This window comes from Mercurialis annua, linkage group LG1-X, assembly GCF_937616625.2.
Source record: "Mercurialis annua linkage group LG1-X, ddMerAnnu1.2, whole genome shotgun sequence".
NCBI lineage: Eukaryota > Viridiplantae > Streptophyta > Magnoliopsida > Malpighiales > Euphorbiaceae > Mercurialis > Mercurialis annua.
Genome location: NC_065570.1, coordinates 72,079,091 through 72,093,862, shown reverse-complemented (window position 1 = coordinate 72,093,862; position 14,772 = coordinate 72,079,091). Strand labels below are relative to the sequence as shown.

At 36.8% G+C, this 14,772-nt stretch overlaps 3 protein-coding genes across 4 annotated transcripts; 1 reads left to right on the top strand and 2 right to left on the bottom strand.

Annotated features, from left to right (window-relative positions):
- The first annotated feature begins 50 nt into the window (after positions 1-50).
- LOC126687377 (uncharacterized) lies at positions 51-3,430 on the top strand. Of its 2 annotated transcripts, none has more exons than XM_050381939.2 (7): positions 51-315; positions 407-1,039; positions 1,388-1,575; positions 1,767-2,005; positions 2,549-2,748; positions 2,909-3,034; positions 3,134-3,430. In XM_050381939.2, the coding sequence occupies exons 1-7, from the start codon at positions 163-165 to the stop codon at positions 3,230-3,232; spliced, it is 1,638 nt and encodes a 545-aa protein (XP_050237896.1). In that variant the 5' UTR covers positions 51-162; the 3' UTR covers positions 3,233-3,430. The 2 variants fall into 2 exon arrangements, with proteins under 2 accessions (XP_050237896.1, XP_050237889.1); XM_050381932.2 differs by having other exon boundaries at positions 1,385-1,575.
- Positions 3,431-3,659: 229 nt separating this feature from the next.
- LOC126687395 (zinc finger CCCH domain-containing protein 6) lies at positions 3,660-8,068 on the bottom strand. The gene is made up of 4 exons (XM_050381950.2): positions 7,677-8,068; positions 5,030-5,239; positions 4,821-4,945; positions 3,660-4,742 (listed from the first exon to the last, which is right to left on the bottom strand). The coding sequence occupies exons 1-4, from the start codon at positions 7,734-7,736 to the stop codon at positions 3,767-3,769; spliced, it is 1,371 nt and encodes a 456-aa protein (XP_050237907.1). The 5' UTR covers positions 7,737-8,068; the 3' UTR covers positions 3,660-3,766.
- Positions 8,069-9,382: 1,314 nt separating this feature from the next.
- On the bottom strand, positions 9,383-14,724 carry LOC126655414 (protein IQ-DOMAIN 32). The gene is made up of 6 exons (XM_050349600.1): positions 14,426-14,724; positions 13,065-13,394; positions 12,758-12,979; positions 11,899-11,979; positions 10,015-11,776; positions 9,383-9,714 (listed from the first exon to the last, which is right to left on the bottom strand). Exons 1-6 carry the CDS (start codon positions 14,510-14,512, stop codon positions 9,695-9,697), a joined length of 2,502 nt encoding a protein of 833 aa, XP_050205557.1. The 5' UTR covers positions 14,513-14,724; the 3' UTR covers positions 9,383-9,694.
- Between the last annotated feature and the right edge of the window lie 48 nt (positions 14,725-14,772).

The following is a 14,772-nucleotide window of genomic DNA, read 5'->3' as shown; positions in this document are numbered from 1 at the left end:
GAAAAAAATTTACTTAATACGCGTGGCAACCACCGACATGAGACGTGGCGGCATGATCATGGATATTTAGGATCATATTCTTACACAAACTAAAAAGGGAAATTTTCCGGGAGAGGAATTATTTTCACGAGAAACAAACAGAAAAAATACTGAAGTGAAAAAATGGGAGCATCGTCTTCTACAGCACAGAATGCGAGCGAACAACGAGAATTAGAAAGCCTAGTAGCTTCAACTGGAGCCTTGCCAATGCTTCAACACACTTTCTCAAAGATCAGCGATCCTCAAAGTAACACAATTCCTTCCCAATCTCTCCAGGTATTATTATAATTCAATTATTAACAATTTTTTAAAATTTATGAGTGTTTTTTTATATACTCTGCGTTTTAACTTGAAAAAATTGGATCAGGAATGTTTCAATATGGATTATAAAACCCCAGATTTTGAAGCACATGGAAGCAACAACAACAGCATGTCGGATTCATTTTGTTTATTAGTGGATAATTTAGGTGAATCTATAGTGCAGCTATTTTTTGTAGTTGATAAAGGAGGTGGAGTTAGTTGGATTGAGTTGTTACGAGGTTATTTAAACTGTTGTGGGAGAGTGCCTGCTTCTGTAGCTTTGAATGTCTTGTTGAAGCTTTTTTGTACTACTTGTGCAAAAGCTGGACTTCCTTTGAAGCTAGAGTTCGAACCGATGAATGATGATGATGGTAAAATTGGTGGGTTTGTTTTGGCGACTGATGTTGTTATGCTGCTTTGGATATGTTGGACTATGTTGTGGGATTCGAAAACTTGTACATCTTTGGAAGGGAGAGGGAATTTATGTCTCCCTGATGTTAGTCATTTAGTTTTATCTGCGGTTGTTTACTGTGTTGAAGATTCTGGTGGGTTTGATTTATGGGATTGTGATATCTCAGCCTTGGATGTTCAAATCCCTGCTGGGAAGTTTGTAACTTGGGCTTTGACAACTGTGCCGTGTCTCACTGATTGCTTCACGCAATTTGTCAATGCAAGACTTCAAAATTCAGCTTATCCTGAGGTACTTGTGTTTACTGGCGTTTTTGCTTTGATCGTACTTAAAATCTACTCAAACATTAGCTTTAGTTTTTTAAACAAGGTGAATTTTGTGCAGTCTATTTGTTCTTGTTCACAGAATATGGAGAACTTAGTCTTCTTAGGAAGTTAGTTTAGAATATTGTCCTTGTCCTACGCTGCTTTTGTAGTTCTATTATACATATGAATTTTTAGATGTACGTGTCTATACAACCATGTAAGTATGTAAATATGTCGGATTATTTTTACAAGTTTTTCCAAGCATTATGCGCTGCTTAATCTGTTGTATAATTATATCATATATTAAGTGATACCTTAAATTTGTCACCAGCAGCGTAACTGGGAACCTTCAACTTCATCAGTAGGAGAGATCCTTCCAAAAGAGACCGGTGATTCTCATTTACTAACTTGTGGAAGAGCATGGGCCATCTCTCTTACACTCAGGGGAACGCCAAGTACAGAAATATTAAAACTATACTTGCCTAGTGGTGATAGTGAAGCGTGTGACAATCTTCTTTATCGGTTTGTCATTTCCTCTTCTTATCCATTAATGGCCTACTTGAACGTTTGTGTTGCTGCTTGGGTGCTTGGGCGCTTATACTCTCATGAGTTTCTAAATTTACGAAAATGCATAATATGCCTGTACATGTTTTGTAATAGTCGCATGGAGATATATTAGCATGTCCCACTCAGATTTCACATATACTTTGCAGGTCATCTCTTCATGGAAGGGGCTTGAACAGATTCTGGTCAAACATTGAAGGTTATAATGGTCCTATGCTGCTTTTGTTTTGTGCTACTTCTAGAGACGCCCATGAGGTTGATACCATTGACAGAAAATGGATCATAGGTGCACTTACACAGCAGGGATTTGAAAATAAGGATCTGTTTTATGGAAGCTCTGGAAACCTCTATGCGATCAGTCCAGTCTTCAATATATTCCCAGCTTCTGGTATGACTTCTTGAGGGAGAGAGAGTAAAGATGGGGGATACTAACCTAGCTTTAACAAAAGTATACATGCTTTGAGATTAGGTTCAGTTTAAGCTGCTCTAGTCAGGGATTGCCAATTTTACCACTTACTTGAAGTACTTATTAGGAAAAAGTCTTAGGTAGATTTTGTCTACCATGCATCCGTGGACAAAGCCAATTGAATATTCCATAATATGTTAAATAATAAATTTTACAAGATATGACATAATGGTTTTAAATCCATGTATGGCATCATTTAATGATACGGTAGGATTTAATTAATTTTATTCACTGATTACGTGGTGGACAGTCCATCTACTGATCAAATGAAATCATTAAGAAAATTTCCAATGTTCTGATTGTGCTGAATACGCAACCTAACTGAATAAGCTTTTCCGAGACTGGTTTGGTGTGTATCCGTAGGAGGGACCGGGGAGATAGAGAAGTGTGGTAGGTATCTAGAAGTTGATGAACTGAATTATGTAGTTCTGTTAGAAATTTGACTGATTGTTATATCATGATCAGGGAAAGAGAAAAACTTTGTTTATAGCCACTTGCATCCAACTGGTAGAATGTATGAGGCACATCCAAAGCCCGAGGGAATTGCCTTTGGAGGAACAATGGGGAATGAAAGAATTTTTATTGACGAAGATTTTGCTAAAATCACTGTTCGCCATCATGCAGCTGACAAAACATATAAACACGGTTCTCTTTTCCCATCCCAGGTACTAACGTATAGTGGCAGATTCGTCTATAGTTCTCAAATACGAACATTTAAAGAAACAAAAATAAATATTCTTTGGCGCTCGTTAGTGTAATTAATGTTTTGCACTTGATTGGTCAAGCTTTCTTTTGAGCTTATAATTATATGAAATTGTAATGCAGGGATTTCTGGCGGTTGAAGCTTTGATTTTGGAAGTTGAAGTTTGGGGATTAGGAGGGAAGACACCTAAGTCAGTCCAAACTTCATATAAGAAGAGAGAGGAACTCTTCATCGATCAAAGACGCAAGGTAGCCTATCAAATTCTAACCAATGCACTTGTTGATTGTTTTGTATGCAAGTTTTCATTTTGTGTGAATGTCTTGATTGGAATCCTGTTTCCTTTGCAGATTGACTTGAAAACTTTTACAAACTGGGAAGATTCGCCCGAGAAGATGATGATGGATATGATGTCTAATCCGAATGCAGCTCGCCGGGAAGAGCGCTGATTTTGGATTGTGTGTTTCTGTAATTAGTCATCTTTGTTTGTGCATCGATGGGGTTATGATTGTAAAAGAAATTCTAGAAATGGGTTGATACATAAATAAAAGAAATTTTTTGTTTGTTCATCGACGGGTTCATGATTGTAAAAGAAATTATATAACGATACATAAATAAGTCTGGAACGTACAAGTGTTGCTTGTTGATCTTTGAGTGCAATATCTTTCTATGTTACAGAATTAATTTATTGTCATATTATATTGAATTCACTTTAAATTAAAATGTAATTTGTAATTACTAATCTTATTATTATTAATTCAAAAATAGAAAGAGATTTTCAAGTCTCATATTCCAGCACTAGAAAGTTGTAATTGGCTCTTAAGTATCAAGGTTTTCTGCCTAAATTAAATGATTTTCCACATTAAAGAGCAAAAATTATGATGAATGCGGAACTATTTGTTGCAAAGCCAGGCCAGAAATTACACAAAATGCAGAGATGCAATGTAAATTTTCATCTCAAGAAACTACTAGTAATAGCGAAATCAACTGCTAATTTCCCTATCCAATTTCATTCTCTTAGCAGTTTGCACCTCTGATATGCTACTGCTTCGTTGCTGGGTCGACGCATCGTGCTGAAATGCACAATTGGCCCCATGCCTGCATCCTCTTGAACTGTTAAAATAAATACAAGGCTTCATTATCTTATGCTTTGAATCTCTGGACTTAGGATTAACCGATTCTTGACTCGTTCCTACATGATGGCTGTATCGGTTGCTGTACTGATGAGGGGCTTCTTGTCTTTCCCCTCCGTGTTGCTGGATCAAGTTCTTGTAATAATTCATGTCCTTCATCTGCGGAACTCCAACAGAAGGCGGAGCTGGAACCGGAGGTGGAGGTGGAGGTGGAGGAACCGGTGCTTTTGGAAGATATATCGGACCAACCCCATTTGGCTGACCGTAAAACGGTCCACTTGAAGTAGCGGTAAATGATGGTGCATTCATATCTGCTCTATTATTCATATGCATATAAGATGGTTCTGATAAAGATACCGGCGGCTGCGGAGGAGGAGGAGGGTCCGGTAAATGGGTAAATGATGCAGCTGCCTTAGGTGTGCTCTGCACATTGGAGGCAGTTCCATAATCTTGAACCAACTTCTCTATCAATTTTGGATTGTTCAGAATTTTGATAAGTAGATCATGGTCTATCAAACTTCCTTGCTCGTTACTTTTATTAATAGCAGAGAAGGCAGCAGATGCAGCGGCTACTACGTCGGGTTCCACACCAGGGAGCACTCCGGCAGCAGGTTTCTCATTGATAGGCGTATTTGATATAAAAGGAATGCTGCATTGAGCAGGTGGAGCCAATAACTGGGACTGTGAGCTGATGGGAACATCATGTGAACCCTTGACATCAGAAGCTAGATCAGTAGCGTCTTCATCTTCGATGGGATGAATAGGAATTAGCGGAACTTGATGATCACCATGTCGGAAATCTTCTACATCTGGGCAGAAAATGGGGCTGCAAAGGCAACACAATAATTTAGTTCAAGAAGTAGAAAAGCAAAAGGTCAAAGCAAAAACAAGATTAGATTCACACTTGGTAGGAATGGCAGATGAGCGAGGGTAAACAGCTTCGAGCACTCTCATCTCCCGCTGATTTTGAACCTCCACATCTTCACTCTCTTCTCCCGCAACCACTTGCCAAGTCAAGTCCAACACAAACTGAAAAATAATTCTATTTCAGTGCCAAATTCAACATCCACAACAAAAAGAACATGAGAACTGACCCCTAAACTGTTGATTTACCCTGGGTGGACATCTCCATTTGATTATAGGTATGTTGGCCAACTTAATATGTGACTGATTTGCAGTTTGACCTCCCTCAAACCCAGGAGGCAAAAAATCATCAGAAACTGTGCCGGCTGGATGCGATAACCACGATGCCTTTGCTTGGAGATGATCCTGGGTGCCCAACCCAGCTTGTGAAGGAGATTCATCTGATAAGAACAGCCTTACCTATTTAAGTCATAAGCAGAAGTCAGCTGACTAAACTTTCAGTTATCTCATAAAGGAACAAGATCATAAAAATCCTTATTATTAACTATAGAAACCCTATAAAGCAATTGATATAAGGAGCTCGCAAGCAGAAATGAGAATGAATATTTCACTTGCATTTAAATGTACTGCAAACAAATTTCATAAAGAACTTCATTTCTCTGTCTCTAACTTTATTATGTTGCATTTCCATAGATTTCCATAATTTTTCAAAAAAGAAGTATGAAGTCTGATCATGATGACTTCCTAATTCCTATAATAGTCTTTATCAAAGACAAAACATATCAGCTTCAAAAACATTAAACCGCACAATCTATATAGGCGCACCCTAGGCAGGTAATTCGCCAGCTACTAGCAAAATAACTTATTTTATCAGACAGTGCCATACGAGTTACCTACCCAATATAAATTTTACCAGAATACTGAGTTCAAATTTTTTGAAAAATCTAATAAGCAGATACTAGAAAACTCCAAATAACCCAAGAAACAGCTAACTTCTTTGGTTCTTTAGAAAGGGACTGCGAAGGTAGCCTCCAATTAGAAGCAGGACATGAAACATGACAGTAGACACCTTACTACTTGGATACATGGGTAGGTGTAGTGTTGATGTCTTGCCTGTAGAGCTCCAAGCCACAAATTAAACTCGATCAAGTAATTTGACATTACTGAATCTTTTGAACAAGAAACATGTTCTTGGAATATTGAGACGCCAATTTCTAGGTTAGGTTTAAATTTTTGTAAAAGTTTTTCAAGTAATCAAATATAGAAGTGCCAGGGAGCAGACTAAAATGGAGGATATACGGACAAGCCCTAAGTGGCAAGTGGAATAAAGATAAGTCCTATTTCACCACCAGAAGTTTAAGTGAACTTTGGAATTAAGGGTAGTAGGGCGCAGCAGACAGCCTTCATCCTAGGAAATAACTGAGGAATAATTCAAACCAGTGAAGTTGATTAAAATTTGTATAAACAGCATCCAAATTAACCTAGTACTTTCCAATCCCACTGCTGGACCTTTGAAGGGCAGTTGACAACCCAAACAAGGTCAGCAATAGAGATGCATCATGTGAAACACTCTCTAGACATGTAGAGTAAAGCAAATTGCTTAGCCAACCAGTGACATCAGTGCCCATTTAGTCAGAATTCTCTTGCATGTCTCACCAGTGGGCCTGAGACTCATGGCATTATAATTGGCTCTCTTCTGGTAAAGAATGCTGTACCCTTGGACTTAGTCCCCTTCCGAAAACAAGAAAATGAAAATCATTTTAGAAGGAAGATAATGAAGAAAATAGAAACAGCTGTTAATTGGGTGATACCACACTTAGAAAGGAAATAACATCACTTTTGGGAGAAGAATTGAGAACTATGTTCAAAAAATTGTTCTTCAAACTAATAGACACAGCACCATACACAATCACATCAAAATACTAACCAACATCAACTAAAATAATTTTAGAAATACGCATTTTATTCATATTAAGTGGGTACAAGCAGCACATGATAACAATCACATTGTCAGAACAACCACACCGACAATACATGAAAAAGTACTGAACCTATTTGACAAAAATCAGAAATGAAGACCACAAAAGCATAACTAACAAGTACTTATAGGCAAAGGACTTTCTACGGCTGACACAGTCAACATATACTTAGTATGAGAACCAGCTTATACTGCCAAATAGTAGATCCAAAGAAGTAACACTTTTAAAACAATCTATTGAAGTGTTCATTTTCATACTGTTCCAACAAGAATGGCGACAGAGTATGCCGCATGATGTGTATCAGGCTAGCAAGAGTAATTGGATAAAAAGACATTCCAAATATAAGAAAAGCACATGACTATTACTCATGGGAAAGCTTTAAGAGGGACTAAAATCTCCAAAAATAATGTACTCTCTCAATACATTTGTTCGTTCCAAAAATTTCCTAAAAGCAGTCAACAATTTCAAAAAACAGAAGTAAACACAACAATCAATAATTAACATGCGAGGGAATATGCGAAAATCCGACATCATAACTAGAACTCAAAACTCTAAAACAAACACTTAACTGACATAATATGCATACATCAAAATTTAAACATGCCAAGTTGATCACAGTATCTGTACCAATGTGGTGCTCACTTTCCAGTCATCAATAACTCCATCACCAGTAAAAGCAATGACTCATGAACTGAAATCAACTTAATAATCATCTATGGCTAAGTAATTGTCATTTATGAATACGTGCATTAATAACCATACACCCATCTATTAAGTTCTCAATGCTCAATTATCACTAAGCTCAAACTGCATCAAACTCTTCAGATACATTGATAAGTTAACAAATGACACTCAAATGAGACTATTATTTAGAACTTTGAATTAATGAATAGATAAGAGTAGCAATTTCATTTTACCTGACAAAGATTAACATCTGATGCCCAACTAACTCGTTTTGATTTCTGCGATCCTCGCATTTTTACAGATATTACAATTATTTCAAGTGACCAATAATTAGGTTTTGATTTTGATTCGGTTCGATTTGATTGGAGTTCAGAAAGAAACCCTAAATTGATTATAAAATCTCCAACTCGCCCATTTCTCAATCAGTAAAAATGATTTTAACAATTAAACACCGATTAAGGTAAAGAAAAGGAAGTAATTAAAAATAAATTAAATATAGCGATTTGAATTAGCAGCTGCAGAGAGATCCAAGGGAACCCTAGATCCTCTGGTATGGTGTGTTTTTGCTTTGCCGTTTCGAAGCGTTCCCGTTTCTTTTTTTTTTCTTTTTTTTTGTTTTCAAATTTGATTTATCTCTGCACTACTTATATCTGCTCTCTTCTGTTCGCGCTGCCGCACGAAATGCTCTGGCGCGTGTAGGTTGGGGTGAAGTTTAATAGCCTGATTTATTTGGTGTTTATTTACACGGGCTTTAACTGCAAGTGGTGGTTCTTTTAACTCTGACCACAGTTCTTTCTCTATTTCTTTTGTTAGTAATTTTTGTTTTTAAATTTTTAGTCGAAGTGACAGTGCGGTAAGGAAAAAGGTGTAGCTGTGGTCAGGTCAACACCTGTACACTCGTGGTCGTCAGTCATTTTGCCACGTCGATTTACGCCTGAAAACCGGTAGTATTAATATTCATGAAATTCCTTCTTTTTCTTGAGGGGAAAAGGAACATTTTGTGTTCAGTTCCCCCCCTCCCCCCACCCACCACCAAAAAAAACCAAAACTAGAATATATTAATATAAATAAAAAAAATTATAGTATAAAAAATTTAATATGATCTTTCAAATTTAAACAATCAAATATTAAATAATAATATAAAATAAGTAAAAAATAATTAAAAAAATACAAAAAATTTCATGATCTGAATTCCGTAAATTTAACACAGTGTAAAATTATGTTCCCGTTAAACGGAGTACTTAGATAATACTTTTGACAAGAAATTTTCTCACAAACCCCCTTCCCAATTATAAAAAAAAAATAGAATTATTTTACGTCTAATTTTTAATTAGAATTTCAAGTTTTTTTTTTCTTACTCTCTAATCTCCCAAAACTAGGGATAGTATCAGCCACTTTGGCTCGATTTGGTTCGAAATCTACCGAAACTGATAGTGCGGAACTTTTTATAATCTTGGATCAAACCGGACTTTTATTAACCAAACACCGAACTTTTCTTTGACCGAAATATTCGATAAGTCCCGTTCAGTTTCAAAATTTGGTTGGATTTATTTTTAGAATTAAATAAAAATCTATTAAATTTTAGGTAAAATAGCAAAAAAAAAAAAAAAACTGGAATTTCGATCTAAAATCAAAAAATTCTTAACTTTTTTGGAAAGCTCAGTTCGGTTTGGTCGGTTTTCGGTTTTACAATCTCCAAAATCCAACTGTTAACTGAACTCCAAATTTTTCAAAATCAAAAGCTGGATCAAACTGTTTCTCCAAAAAACCAAACCAAACCAAACAACAAAATTCATTTCAGTTCAATCGGTTTTTCATGCGGTTCGGTTTTACTCGCCCTTATCCAAAAGAAAATGTTATTACCAAATATAATATTTGATTTATGCTTCTTGGTCACATTATTTTTCTGAACTTTAACTAAAATCACAAGAGATGGGCATGTGCAAGTAATTTACTGGCAAAAGCAGAGGCAGCATTTAGGAGCTCTCCATTTCACAACAGATAACAATCTTCCATAATATCACACAACTAATATTTCAACACACCAATATTGAGATATAAAATTCTTATCAACTTTTTATAATATACAACAAATCCTTATACTCTTCTATATCTCCTCTTATGTCTCAAGATTCTGACTAAATGCCTCCCAGGTGAAAGCAAATTTCAAACTTGATCAACAGTCAGCATCCAAGTTTACTCCCTTCCTGATTGTACTATCTTCTACACGCCATAAAATTTGCAAGTCTCTTCATCGCTGCCATTTTCTCTCTGTAACAATGAGAGTTTAAGAAATTCAGTTTGCAAGCAAAAAAGACGCAACAAATCTTCGTTCACCGCTTAACGGCTAATGCTAAAGAAAAAGAGAAAACAAAACAGCAGCAGCAGCAACTACGACAGAGATCAAGGACCCACAATTTTATATATCAACAACATGCCACATGAGCTTATAAAGTTCAACATTCAAATGTTATAGCAAAATGAATCGTACAAGAACTAAAAGCAAATGACGATGGCCTGATTAACATATAAACTCAAAAAAGGGAAATTGCAATAGATGTTAGAGAATACCGTGAACAATGGGGTTGCTATTCCCCTTTACAGCTGGCTGTGCTTGAGATATTGACCGCAGGATGCGTGGAGAACCCTGTCTCCCATTTGTGCCAGGTAAGGACTGTCTCTTCTTGATGTATTCTCTATCCTGAGCATCTGGGCTTGATCTAGGTGAGCTATTTGCTTGGATCTTGGCTCTAGCTGATTGAGTAGCTTGCATGAAATGTGGCACAGAACTACTACTGCTATTATTCCTGGGTTCTTGTCTTGGTGAGCTATCAGTCTCCTCAAGTCTAGTTGAACCAAAAGAATTGCGCCTCTTCCCATTATTTGGATCTCTCGGTAATTGTTCCATGCTACTTTTTGCACCAGAATCAGCATTAGAGTTCAAAGGCGATCTCTTACCTGCTGAAAAGGACTTCCGTTTATGGCTGGAAGCACTCCTATCAGTTTTTTTGTAATTTGTTTTAACAGATATTTGACTAGAAGGTGTTCCTTGGGATTCTGGAACAGTAACATGGCTTCTTGGAGAAACTTCTGGAGATGATCTATATGCTGGATCCCCTGTCCCCGAGTACAGTCCTACTTGGACATCAGAAGCACTTCTGTCTGGCGTTTTCTCAATGTTTGGGGAGTCTGCAACTATAACTGAATCCACAGATTCACCTCTAGTGCTGTCGAGGATTTCAGGCTGAATCATAATAGGTGATACTGGATCAGTAGACTCACTCTTTGACTTATCGTCAACATGTTCTATATTTTCGGGGTTGCAGTTTTCTATCTCTAAAGATTTTGCTTCATGTTCATCTTTTTCTGCTCCAATTTCATATACATCAGGTGAATCAAGAGTGGAAGTAACAGAAAGTTCGGTACCGCATTCAGACCCACCATATGGAGCCCTCAATTGATTAGGAACTGCATCTTCTACCATGTTGAGTTCCTTTGTCCTTGTTACAGTATTGTCCCCTGATGAAACTGTGTCCTCATTCAATTCAAATCCACCGTCTTGATATGATGAACTGAGTGATTTACTTGAACTTGTCAGCTCCTCGAACTTGGAATGGGCAGCGACAAATGAAGGATTACTACCTTTTCTTGACCCATATACAAACTTCTTACCTTCCGTCTCCAGTTCTTCAGAGGCATACCTTTTCATAGAACGTTTGGGTTGATGAGTTGGTTCGCCTTCATTTTCTGCTTTATGAGAAAGAACATTGATATTCATTTGAGAATCTACATCAGATTGTATAGTTTGACTTGGAAGAGAATTGGTGTCTTCCGAATCCTCTCTCAATTGCATTAGAGAATTTGCACCAAATTGCATAATTTGACTTGGAAGATAATCTTTGTCTACCGAGGGAAGATAATCTTTGTCTACCGAGGGCTCTTCCATACAAGATTTACTAATATTCCCGGACAGGGGTTGCTCTAAATCATTTCCTACTAAAGAAGCGGATGTATGACCCTCCTGAAACTTAAAGTTATCTGCATTGTAAATTATCAGCTTTTCTTTGGTTTCAGATGGTAGAACAGCTTCCTTCAAATTGGACTCTGAATCTCCCAACTCACAAGAATCTTCCGAGGGAACTACAGTTTCGAGTAGAGAGGCCAAATGAATTTTCCTCTCCCTTTCAAGCTGCTCATTTGTCGATTCTGGTTGTGGTGTTGGTTCTGCTGATGAAAAAGACATCCACCTTTCTAACCAGTTCCAAGCAGAATTTGGTTTTAAAGGATCACATTTGATGTGGATAGGCCTCTCCTTTGGGGTTGATTCCAGTAGCTTTAGTACATAATGAAACAAAGACTAGAATCAGTATCTTTGGGAACAAGTGAAAGTTAGTGACACTCGACAAATTCATCAGAATTGAGAGGTTCAGACACCAAAACATTGGTCCATCATACCTGACGAGCAAATCTATTGCTAAGTAACTTCTTAATTGAAGTGTATGTTACATTTGGTTTGGTTGTTGAGCTTTCCTCTCCCTAAACCACAGAAAACAAAATAGATACAGAAAGATCAATAAAGACCGTCTAAGGACTAAACCCAGAATAAACATTCATAAAAAGCAAAAAGTATTTAGTTTTATTTCTTCTATTCTTAAATATCCAATCTTTTATTTTCTTCAAAGAAAGCCTAACTCCAGCTGACTTTTGCATTAACGCAGTAGACAAACAGCCATGATCCATTTGAATGCAGTCTCCCTATATTTTCCATACTGATTATTTTATTAGGAGTTTATGAAGTTATTATAGCTACAAATCGTTTAAAGTGGAAAATAATCCATCTAGAAGAAACCAATTAGGAGTTAAGGCTTAGTCTAATTGAATTAATGCTAATCAGAAGGTAAATACACTGTATAATCTCTAGATAGGGTCATCATCTTTTCACAGGTATCTGCGTACAATGGCCTAAATAGGAATAGCATCTCACTCTATAAATTTCCTAGTTTGTTTAGATTATATGATGCAACAATATACATATTGACTTCCTGGAGTTGTAACATGCATCGCCTTCAGTCACTTAGACATCATCTTTTAAAGCTAATAGGGACAATTCTTCTTATTAGTTTTAGGGATGTTAAAGAGAAGCAGTAAGTAGCAATTACACATTTTTATCTTCTCATGAGGAGCAGCAAGCAAGCCCATCATTGAACCATATGAACATTTAACAAGAATATCAAATCAAAAACAAGATTTAAGTAGTAAGAACCGTCAAGTTCTCAAAACATTTTAAGTAACATTTTAAGTTCAGTGACATTACCGAGGTTTTTAAAATAGCATTCTCATGCTTTCTGTCTATCTTTTTTTCTGTAGCTGACCTGTCTTGCAACAAACGAGCACTGCGAGCTCGAACGAGTGCCTGCATTTTAACAATTGCTTGTACACATCGTAGAGTTCCAACAGCATGCTGTCGAACTAAATGTCCACGTACAGCAGCTTGCAGTTTAACCAACATTTTGAGCTTGTAGAGCTCTTTCTGAGCCTGAAAATAATTTTTAAGAAAGCAAAGATCAGAGTGCTATTACCTGATAAGTGACAAAAAATAATATCAGGAGAAGAGACATTACCATAAACCCTCTCACAGCAGTCTGTATGACGATAACAACAGACTCTTCAAGTTGGGCATGAGCTTCGCTTTCATCCTGGGTGACAACAATGGTCTCAGACACTTCCGGACCTGCAAGTGGCAACTGCAGCTTCTCATCAGTGCATTGTATGACAGAGATTTTCTCTGGAACGATAGTGGTATCTGGTGATTGAAAGTCAACATTGGCAGATTCTGAGCTCTCCCTGTGTGCAGAATAAGGGGGTTCTGTAATGACAGTGTTGCTCAGAACACGATGGTGAGTAGACCTCTTCCGGAAACTCCATCCACGTTTATCATTTGGTCTCTTTTTCTGTAAAAAATTCACACGTCTCATCTCATAAGAAAGAATCAAAAGTTCAATCACCCTCACCCCAGCTCTGATTTTCACACTATGCTAGACAACATAAAAACTCTGTTGACTCCCATTTCTGTTATTGATTCTTGAAGCCTTGCCTAAAGCTCATTAGACATAGAAGCTAAAAAGTGAATTTACAACAGAAAAAAGCGTGCGCGCCCTTAAACAAAAGGGCTTCATAAGTATGTTTAAGATATTCTAAATTATGATAGCTACAGTTATGAACCAGTGACACGATTAAGTCTTAATCTATACAATATGGTTACATTTTAGCAAATATGTAGCAAGGAGCCCACATCTATGTCTGAATCGATGGCAACATTGATTTATTTCCCAGAGATGTTGAGCATTTAAATGCGAATTCCGAGCTCGACAATACCAATTCTACAATTTCAAGTATGGTCAACAGAATTTCTCTAGGAATCTCAAGCTACAAAATCTAATGCAGATCTTGGCAATATACTAAATTAAACTTGCATCAGCTGAAAAGATAACATGATCCTGCATTTAGCAAATCGATCTAAAAACCACACTAGACATTTTTTTTTAAGATTGGACCATTTATTACATGAAACCAAAACATTATTTCAATCCTCAGATCCAGTGCTTAAACCAAATCATGTCCATAACTGCCGCACCGATCATCTTTACTAATCAACATCCAAGTACAACATTAATCAGATCTCAACGCGACTATACTTACATCACATTTAAAGTCAAAGAAACAAAATATAAGCATCAATAATAAAATCTCAGATCTCAACTCATAATTACTTTCCATTTCTAGCATTATCTCAGTTCCCACACAACAAATCATTACCAATCATAAACACCATAACAAATTCTTCAAAAAAAATCTATAGATTCTCACGAAATAAACCCTCCAGCTGGCAACATAGTTAAATGCGAACAAAGCAAAAAAAAAAAACCTTAAGAATGAAAAGAATCAGACAGCATTGTTGAGGAACGAGATAAAAAAAAATTACCTGACGAGGACGATGGTCATCTCTATCATCAGCAGAGGAATCACCAGCACATGTTATTACAATTCTGAAACAAGAAGACCTTCCCATTTTCTTTCTAAATTCTTATCTGTTTCTTTCTCTTACACTCTCCAGCTTTCACTCTCTCTCTCTAAGTTTTTGTTTTTGTTTTTGTTTTTGTTTCTCTCTCTACCTTCTGTCTCAGACAACGCCTATATTGTTGTGTGTCGTTGGAAATTGCAACAAAGTGCAGCCGGACCTCAAATGCTTTCGTTAAATCTAGTTAGCTGGCGTTTTGAGTTCCGGCATTTATCATAAGGCTGCTGAGATCGTTATTTCGACTTTTTTTA